This window comes from Sciurus vulgaris (genome assembly GCF_902686455.1).
Source record: "Sciurus vulgaris genome assembly, chromosome: 1".
NCBI classification, from domain to species: Eukaryota; Metazoa; Chordata; class Mammalia; order Rodentia; family Sciuridae; genus Sciurus; species Sciurus vulgaris.
The window spans coordinates 121,213,273-121,223,920 of record NC_136461.1 but is presented as its reverse complement, the minus strand read 5'-3'; the positions used below and the strand labels follow the sequence as shown (position 1 = coordinate 121,223,920).

The 10,648-nt window shown below is 39.5% G+C and overlaps 1 protein-coding gene across 1 annotated transcript; it reads left to right on the top strand.

Moving 5' to 3' along the window:
• The first annotated feature begins 3,149 nt into the window (after positions 1–3,149).
• Positions 3,150–5,951, top strand: PIGM (phosphatidylinositol glycan anchor biosynthesis class M). Its single transcript, XM_079109671.1, has one exon. It carries the CDS (start codon positions 3,332–3,334, stop codon positions 4,601–4,603), a length of 1,272 nt encoding a protein of 423 aa, XP_078965797.1. The 5' UTR covers positions 3,150–3,331; the 3' UTR covers positions 4,604–5,951.
• The last annotated feature ends 4,697 nt before the right edge of the window (positions 5,952–10,648 follow it).

The window sequence follows — 10,648 nt, the reverse complement described above, 5'->3', positions numbered from 1 at the left end:
ATGTCTTGCAAAGCAGAAAGCTTTTATAGGCCTAAACTTGAAAGGACGGTTATTGGAACCTGGTGAGAGTTGAACCCTAGGGAGAGGGCTATAGTTCCAACCAGAACCCTGGCCTTAGGTAGAGAAACTCGGACACCATCAAAGATCTAGTGCTTCCCACTGGTCTATTTGAGGGAAGCCTGAGAGATGCTGCCCATAGAGGTGACCCTCTTAGAGCACAGAAAACTAATGAGAGCATAGGCAGCATAGGGGTACAAGGTCAATATCCTTATTTAATGATGCTAAGAACAGCTATACAAGCATGCTTTGTCATGGGCTCTAAAAGTATGGAAATCTAGGGACAGATAATGAAGGGGGACTAAAAAGGATTAAGGATTATAACTAGACAAAGAGGTAATGAATAATTGAGTATTTGAAAAAATGAGTTGCTTTGTCATGGAGATATGATAAGACAGAATCCCTAAGCCCAAAACAAAAAACTCAATATGGGGTCCTTTGACTCATTGATCCCACTTAGAAATAGTAACTAAAGTAGGACCCCTTTGTCTAATTTGTTTTAGAGGACTCCTTCCCTTTTACATTTGCACAGCTACTATCTATATCTCATGCCTTTGACTTCAGTGACATGCTTTCTTTTGATTAGTTGTATGTTTCTGTATCTGCCCAAATTTGGCACCTCTTACCTCTTCTACTATGTCAGCGACATAGGGAAAGACTGGCTGAAGGCTTTCTGTCAAACTACCTAAGGCAACCCAGTCAGAAGACCCCTAATTTAGTTAGTTAATCCTCAGACTGTCAAACTACCTAAGCCAACCCAATCAGAAGACCCCTAATTTAGTTAGTTAATCCTCTCATATTCTTTACCTCTGGGACTCAGTCTTACTTATCTATAATTCGTAGAGGAAAAGGATAAATCAAAGATAGAGTCACAGTGACAGAGAATATCAGGATAATTCAAATAAGAGTTCAATGAGAGGAAATAGAAGGAAATCAGGATTTGTAATCAACATTTTATTGACAAGTCAGTCACATATGATAAAGATACTTTGAGTCAGACAGAACTGGTTGGAGTTCCAGCTCTACTACTAGGGGACTGTATGACTTACAAAATTATCCTTCATAAGCCCTTATTTTCCTCATTTGCAAAGGTAGGAGTACCTACATTACATGAAAAGTATGTATGCAACGCCTGGTAAATCGCAAAAAAGCCGTCAAAAAATCCAGCTATTACAAATCATCATCATAATTGTAATTATTTAAATGATGATGTGCTGCCACTGAATATATGACTAACATACTGCAAGAAAAATGCATACAAGTAATTGTTGATCTAAGGTATATAATTATACCAAGGCACATTAAAGGCCATAGAGATATCAGAATGTGAACACAGAATGTAAAAGATTAGCGTGGTTCATTTAAAGAATAAATGTGAACTCTCAAATGGATAAGTAGTCCTGATAGCTCCATGTTCAGAAAGGACAGACTCACCTCCTTTCTTTATGTTAGACTAACAGACTCCTCTAGGAAGCAGGCTCTATCTGTAAAATCAAGTTCAGTAGGAATTTATTAACTGTGTGTGTGTGGGGGGGGGTAACTGGGGATTGAACTCAGGGCTTCACACCGCTAGGTAAACACTCTACTACTAAGCTACATCCATAGCCTTTATTTTATTTTGACACACGATCTGCCTGAGTTGCCCAAGCTGGCCCAAACTTGTGATCACCCTGCCTCAGCCCCCCAAGTAGCTGGTGCACACCACCATATCAGACTGGACTTTACTAAACATTTACCATGTGTCTAAGACTGCAATGAATTATAAGACACTAAAAATAAATTAAGGATAAGATACAATTTCTACTCCAAAGAATCCTATGATCTCACTAAAAGGGTTATAAATACAATCTCAAAGTATCAAATTCTGCAATGCAGACTATAATAGTGTAATAAGTGACTGCAGAAGGGAAAGGGTTGGAGTCCTTGGTGAGTAATTCGTGGAAATCAGGTTTGAGTGGGGTGGGTGAAGGGCAGACATTGACAAAGGTAAAGGATATTTGAAAGGGAAAAGAGCTGAGAGCACTCCAGGGATGCCACTCTAGAAGGAAGAACATCTAAATCAATTAACTGTTATTGAATGACTAATTTATGTCAGGTACTGTGTTAGATGCTGAGGTACAGAAAAAAATCATATAATTTTTGTTCTCAAAGAATTTAGAGTTCTAACAGAAAAGTAGGAAAAGGAAACAAGAAAAAAACAGGCTTACTACGTGACAAGACAAATACTGTAACAATGGAACGACCAGGAAGTTTTGGAGCACTGGAATGACAGGTACTGGGCAGGATTTTTATGTTAGTACAGTGTCTTCTGTGTGAATAATTTTTGGTGCTTAGTTACCCCCTGCCCCAGTCCTTCTACCCTCACACGAAGAAGGACTGAGAGGATTGGTATCTAAATCATTCTACGTTATGAGGAAGTCGACTGAGAGCTAGAATATCGCTCTAGGAGTTGGTAATTGACATGAACATAAAGGTCTGGGAAGGTGTTTGCCACAGGGACTGGGAAGGGGACGGCAACCTTGGTAGAAGGAATAGCAAACACAAAGGTACGGAGGTACGAAGGTCTGACAGTTTAGGAAGTCTGGGAGGCTTCCCTGTCTCCCTTCCTAGGGTTGCCTGATGAAATATGACTGCCTACTGAAATCTGAACTTCAGATAAACAGCTAACAATTTAAAAGTATTAAGTATTCCCCAATACTGTATGGGTCATACACACTCTGGTTTCATTCAACTCAACCTAGCCTGCTCCATGGGCCCACTGACCCCTAGTGAATACCGGAGAGTTGGTGAGGTAAAGCATCTATCTTAGGTTTATTTTCCTTTCATTCCTACATTCTTACTCTCAGGTCTCCCGCCAGGCCTGAAGGATGAAGCTTGAGGCTCGCTTGGCGTCAGGGGTCCACTTCTGCTGACTGGAATTGGGAGCGAACGAAGAGCAGTCACAAAGAAAACTCCGGTCCGGCCAGTACAGCCTTCCCGGCAAGCGGATGTTGCTGTACCCTAGAACCGGAAACCCCGCCTCAGCCGGAGGAAAAAGCGGAAGCAAGACAGCCAATCCAGATGAAGGCTAGGTACAAGGAGAACCACGAGTCGGGCTGGAGACCGGAAATAGTGTGGAGGCGGAGCTTCGAGCCGGAAGTATCCCGCAGTTGTTTCTGTTGGCGCCCTAGCTCGTAGGAGATGCGCCGGCCACCTTAGCCGAGGAACCTAAGTGAGGTTTGGAGATACGAACGCAGTTTGGAGCCGCGGGCTGAGCTGCTGTCTCAGGAAGATCATGGGCTCCACTAAGCCCTGGGGAGAGTGGTTCCTGAACCTGAGGGTGCCCCCAGCCGGAGTGTTTGGCGTGGCCTTCCTCGCCCGAGTCGCCCTGGTTTTCTATGGGGTCTTTCAGGACCGGACCTTGCTCGTGAGGTATACAGACATAGACTACCACGTGTTCACCGATGCCGCGCGTTTCGTCACCGAAGGGCGCTCCCCTTATCTGAGGGCGACCTATCGTTACACCCCGTTGCTGGGTTGGCTCCTCACTCCCAACATCTATCTCAGCGAACTCTTTGGAAAGTTTCTCTTTATCAGCTGTGACCTCCTCACCGCTTTCCTCTTATACCGTCTGCTGCTTCTGAAGGGGCTGGGGCGCCGGCAGGCGTGTGGCTACTGTGTCTTTTGGCTTCTTAACCCCCTGCCTATGGCAGTATCCAGCCGAGGCAATGCGGACTCCATTGTCGCCTCCCTGGTGCTTATGGCTCTGTATTTAATAGAGAGACGACTCATCGCATGTGCCGCTGTAGTCTATGGTTTCGCGGTGCATATGAAGATGTATCCAGTGACCTATATCCTCCCCATAGCTCTCCACTTACTGCCAGAACGCAACAATGATGAAGGCCTTCGTGAATCCCGGTATTCTTTCCAGGCTCGTTTGTACGAATTCTTGAAGAGGCTGTGTAATCGGACAGTGTTGCTGTTTGTAGCAGTTGCTGGACTCACATTTTTTTCGCTGAGCTTTGGTTTTTACTATAAATATGGTTGGGAATTTTTGGAGCACACCTACCTTTATCACCTGACTAGGCGAGATATCCGTCATAACTTTTCTCCATACTTCTACATGCTGTATTTGACGGCAGAGAGCAAGTGGAGTTTTTCTTTGGGAATTGCCGCATTCTTGCCACAGTTCATCTTGCTTTCAGCAGTGTCTTTCGCCTATTACAGAGACCTTGCCTTTTGTTGTTTTCTTCATACGTCCATTTTTGTGACTTTTAACAAAGTCTGCACCTCCCAGTACTTTCTTTGGTATCTCTGCCTTCTGCCCCTTGTGATGCCACTTGTGAGGATACCCTGGAAAAGAGCTGTCGTCCTCCTAATGTTATGGTTTATAGGGCAAGCCTTATGGCTGGCTCCAGCCTATGTTCTTGAGTTTCAAGGAAAGAATACCTTTCTGTTTATTTGGTTAGCTGGTTTGTTCTTCCTTCTTATCAACTGTTCCATCCTGATTCAGATTATTTCCCATTACAAGGAGGAAACCTTGAGAGAGAGAATCAAATATGACTAATATGTGTTCTACATCTTCTGCCACTCATGTTACATTCTGACTTATGTATGGACCAGAAAAGAGCTTTGGAAATTTTTTTTTTTTTGAACATTCTAAGCACTCTAGTGAAAGTTCCATTGTTCCAACAGAAATTAAAACCAGTATTGCCTTATATATAAAGAGAACTCAGGAATTGAGGTCCACCCTATAGAAAATCTTAGGACTCATTTACTTGGAACACAATGGGAGTTAAAGGTTATTTGTTTGAAAATAGAAAGGAAATGAAACTATCCAATGCTTAAAGTTCTTGTAGAAAAATAGAGGAATATAGTTAAGAGACAGGTCTAAGCCAGTATTTGTTCCAAGTGTACTATGCCACTGTCTTAAGCTGTGTCTTATATTCAACCCCCAACTTTTCTTTTTGAAGCTTTTCTGACTGCTGTGAAAATTCACAAAGTATTCCAAAAGTGCAGCTTTTTTTTTTTTTTTTTTAAAGACATAAGGCATTAAATAATACTACCATGCTTAGTTAGGAAAATTTTTAAATTTTATGTTAAATGTTGGGGTTTAGAAGATAAGTAACAACACATTTTGTAATCATGTTTCATGTATTTGTTTTATAATTTAGTTATAACTTGTTTTATATCTAGAAGTGTTAGATTACTGTTTGGTTTTATACAAAAAGGATTAAATTTAAATTCACCCATCTTTAGACTTGAGTGATCACATTTTTAAAAAATACCTTTTTGCTTTTGATGTTTGCGGTCCTTAAACACACAAACTATTAGGACATTTTAGTATACTTCTATCCCTTTAACTAATTTCAACTTTTTGATTGCTAAAAAGATTTTTCGCTCATTTTAGGTTAAACAAGTGTTGGCTATATTGTAAAAAAAAAAAAAAAAAAGTTAGTAAGGCATTCCCCCAGCTCGTAAATACCCCACTTATGAAGGGTCCATAATGGAAATGGAGAACTTTGAGGGAGACTCCTGGATAGTAAGCAGTGTCCCAAGGAATATCCTACTAGACCAGGAAAATCAGGAAAACAAGGCTTTGAAGGGCAGAGATGTCTCTCTTATCACTGTATTTCCAGGGGAAAATGCTTTCTGAATTGTTTGAACAAGCATCCTAAAAAAAAAAAAAAAATAGCCCATCTAGGTTTTGGGCTTCCTAACATTCTCAATATGAGCATGATTTAGTGATTGTGGTTTTAAAAGATCAGTAATTTAACAAATTGTTTTTTACAATCAAAAATAAAAAACAAAACCCTATGAACAAACAAGCTCCAGAAAAGTAGTATTTTTATGTCAATTCATGCATTAAGAAATCTTTGAGAATAAAATGTCTATGGACTGGTCATAATTAAGAATTCTATTACTGTCAACATTTCTTTGGTGCATATCTTTTGGGACCTGGCATTAGAAAGGAAAGAATAGGTGTTCATGGACTGCTGTGTGGATGAAAACAGCAGTCATTGACAGTGACTTTCCTATAACATCTAGTCCCATAACAATTGTTAGGTCTTATTTTGAGGGCTCTTTGTATATGACTTTAACCAGTGGCCTCCCAAATATGGCTTTCTTGCCTATTGAAATTATTATTTTATACTAATAATTTTTAAATTATTTTTTTAATAACAATTAAAATTTTTTGATAGAATTGGAAGGAAAGAAGTAGGAAATAGAAATAGCATTCCCTGTCTCAATTGTCTTTATTTGTCCCTGGCTGTTTTTTCTTCCTTTTTTTTTTTTTGTGGTTCCAGGGGTGCTTAACCATTGAGCCACATCCGCAGTCTGTTTTATTTTGAGACAGGGTCTTGCTAAGTTGCTGAGGCTGGCTTTGAACTTTTGATCCTCGTGCCTCAGCCAGGTTGCTGAGATTATGGCATGTGCCACCATGTCCTGCTCCCTGGCTATTTTTTAATAGTTGTATTCACATTATTATTAGTATTATTTGCTTTAACATTCTTTTTTGTGCCTTTTCATATTTAGCCTTGAAATTGCTAAATAATGGGGCTGGGGGTTGTGATCAGTGATAGAGCACTTGCCTAGCATGTGTGAGGCACTGGGTTCGATGCTTAGCATCACATATAAATAATTGAATTAAAGGTCTAGCAACTTTTAAAAAATATTTTAAAAATTGCTTAATACGGTCACATCCATCATAAATATGTCATTCTTTTACTGTTAGATCTTTGAGATCACATCCAATTTTTAATATTCTAAAAAGAACTTCAAACATTTTTCATGTTTTAAATCATTCTCTTAGGATATTCTTAGAAGCCCACAAATTTTTGTTTGGATCTTCAACTCCAGATTCTTCCTGCCAGAAATCCTTTATAAAAGAAGTGCAGGTGTTTCTTAAGAGAGGCAGAGGGTATTTTACATTTTTTGTGCTGTAAAGCAAATTAATTTGAGAAGTGATTTAATTTGATCTTTTGGGGGATTTAGCTTTTTCATTTATTTTTGCTTTCCAGTTTTGTAAAATCTCTTTTTGGCTTTTCACTTGCAATCTTTTTTTTTTTTTTTAAAGAAAATTATTATTTAAATTAGTGCATGTTAATTGTATCAGATTGGGTTGGGGGTTTCATTGTGGCATATTTGATTATATACATAAAAACAATAATTATGGGACTGGGGGTGTAACTCAGTGGTAGAGCACTTGCTTAGCATGTGTGAGGCACTGGGTTTGATTCTCAGCACTGCATATAAATAAGTAAATAAAGGTCCATCAACAACTAATAAAAATATTTTTTAAAAAACGTAATTATGGTAATCTCACTCTCCACTCCCTTCCCCACCTTTCCTTCCTCTCCCCACCATTTGCAATCCTTTTGGATTCCTTATTAATCCTAGTACCTTAAACTTACATAGCAGTTTATCTTATTTCCTACATAATTATTTTTGTTCTTATTACCCTGCTCCCCAATCTAATGGATATAGGAAGAACTTGAATTTATGCAAAATAATTGTCTTAACTACATTACTGGTTACTATAAACTTTATTTTGTATTTTTTTGCAATGCTGGGGATTGAACCCAGGTACTTGGACTTGACAGGCAGGCACCCTACCACTGAGCTATATCCCTAGCTCCAATTCTTTCTAATTTTGATCTGATTCCTTAAAAAAGATAGTACTTACATGTAAAGATTTCCAGGCAGGTTCCTGGTTTGAATGACTGGTTCAGGCTTGACATTTTTTGTGCTTGGGTATTCTTGTCATATGTTAGCTGAATCTAAGGGGTGGAGGTTTGGCTTATGCCCCTAAGCTCCCCAACCCTTAAATTCTTCATTGTGTTGAGGGGTCATTCAAAGGTTGGTGTTCTGTAGATGGAAGCACATGTCTTCTGCCTGGGTCAGAAGTATCACAATTGCACAAGCATTTATTCAGCACTGCTCTAGGAGAAGCATTCATTTAGTCAAACCATTTTGTATTCATTATCCCAAACAAAAACTAAACTAAATGGCACCATTTCTAGCTGCTCATACACTCTGCTAATTGCTATGTCTGCTATGTAAAATGAAACGACACTTATAGTGACTGTTTAAAAGTAATTTTGGGGGATGAATATTTGAAGTTCAGTTTGTGTAACAGGAAAATTTTAACCTCCTTTGCTCTCCATTCTTTTGGCATTTATTTATAGATCCTGGTCATGTGTCAAGTCCTGTTACAGACAAGTCATGAGCTGGGGATGTAGCTTAGTGGTAGCACTTGCCTAACATGTACAAGGCCCTAGGTTCAATCCCCAGTGCTGAAGAAGAAGAAAAAAGTCCATACTGTTGATGATACAGCAGTAAAGTCAAACATTCCATTGATAAAATATTATGAGACCCCATTAAGTTCCATGAATATACTGATCTGTAAAATTACAGATAAGAAAATTGAGCTCAGAAACAAGTGATTTTTTCAAGCTGAAAAGTTGGTTAATAGCAAGACTGCTGGACCCCAGGGCTTCTGATTCCAATTCTACTTGATTTTGCGTTTTTTTCCCCCCTTGGTACAAGGGATTGAACCCAGGGGCGCTTTTTACCACTGAACTACATCCCTACCCATTTAAAAAAAAAAAATTTTTTTTTTTTTTTCCTTTCATGACAGTTCTCACTAAGTTACTGAGGCTGGCCTTGAACTTGTGTTCCTCCTATTTTAGCTTCCTGAGTTGCTGGGATTATAAGTGTGTGATCCACGCCCAACTGCAAGCTTTTTTTTTTTTTTTTTTTTTTTTTTCTTTTTTTCTTTCTCGATAGGAAGGATTGAACCCATGGGTGCTTAGCCACTGAGTCACATCCCCAGCCTTTTTTTTTTTTTAATACTATATTATGATGGTCGATTACAGAGGAAAACTTCATTTATCCAGCAAATATCATTAATTTACCAAGCTACTTAACACAAGGCTCTGAGCATCTTCCCTGTGCTAGGCATTATTCTAGGTGGTGTAAATGCACCTGTGAGTAAGGCAGAGAATATTCAAGTACAAGATGCTGATGATTGTCACAAAGGAAAATAAGGCGTACTATGGAAATAGAGGGTAATGACAATGAGGCAAGGGGAATGGGTGCTATTTTTAGATGAAGTGCTTTGGAGGGTGTGTCAGCTTTCCGTCACTATAGCAAATATTAGAATAGGACCAGAGCTCTGATCTGGAGCCAAACTTATTCCTTTCTCTTCATTGCCTTTTCCATATAGCTATAGGTAATAGAAGGTGACTGGGCTCTAGAAGGTAGGGAAGGCAGGAAAAAGGTCATTCATTATCTAGTAGGAGCCTTCTTTGGGCCAGGTAGGTTGGGGGTATAAAGATGGTTTAGATAACAGTCCTGCCTCCAAAAAAACTTCCAGTCTAATAAAGGAGATTGATGCTAAGGTGATGATAACTGAGTTATAATGCAATGATTAGAGGAAAATGGACATAAAGTAATTCATTTACCTATCAACCAGGCAAAGTTGCACAACATTCTGAGATGTTTGTTATCTAACCTGTTTTACATTAATACTGGATAAGTACTGGAAGCTTTGAAACACTTCCTTAAAATTGCTCAGTGATTAATCATCTTTGATAATTCTTAGTTTAGATCATTAGACCTTTCATCATCTGGCTTTTGCCTCTATCTTGCTTCATCTTCCCTCCAGTCATACCAAATTATACTAATTCTTAGTGCTTTTTTGTCTGCTATTCTTTTGGCTATAATGCCCTTCTCCCCTTGTCTGCTTCGCCAGCTTCTGTCCAGTTCAAGGATGACCTTTGTGAAACATACTCTGATTCAGTATCTCCATTACATAGTGCAGGTCATTTTGTACTGTAGTTCCCGTGTGTGTGTCTATGACATCTAGGTTGTGAGCTCCTCGTGGATAGGGATTATTGAAATTTATTGATATTATTTTCCAGGGTTTTCACAGATCCAAGTAAAGACAGGCAGAAGTAACTGCATCATTGAGCTGCTGGGTATGCCAAATACTCTCCGAGATCTGTTGAATTGAGTTGTACATGAGTCTGTCAAGTGGGAGCTAGGAGTAGTAAGCTCCTTTGCACAGTGTCCATGGCAGCAGCTGTGAAAAAAAAAGGCAGTTGCTCGCTGCCTGTCATTTCTAAATGCCATCAGTATCCACCTAATTTTCTAAGCTAGAAGTTTAAAATCACTTCTTCTTCTTTTCCACTTGGCTTACCCCCCCCCCCCCCATCTAATCAGTCACTAAATTCTGTCAGTTCTACTTTTTAATGTCCCTGGAGCCTGCTGGCACCTTGCCATTGTCATTGCCAATTCTATAGTGCAGGCCCTCATTATCTCTCATCTAGAATCAATAGCTCCTGACTGGTCTTGCTTTCCATCCCTCTTGCCCTTCATTCCATCTCTCATTTATCCTCCACACTGCTGTCACAATGTACTTTCAAAAGCAAATCTGATCATGGTACCATCCTGATAAAAGCATCCTTGGGTACTCCATGACCTGCAAGAAGTCCAAATTCCTTAGCTTCCTCTCTCTTGCACCACTTTCCCCCACTCATCCTCACTCTAACCTACTAGACAGTACGGTTTCCTGAAATTACCACACTGCATACCCCTGGCCAATGCT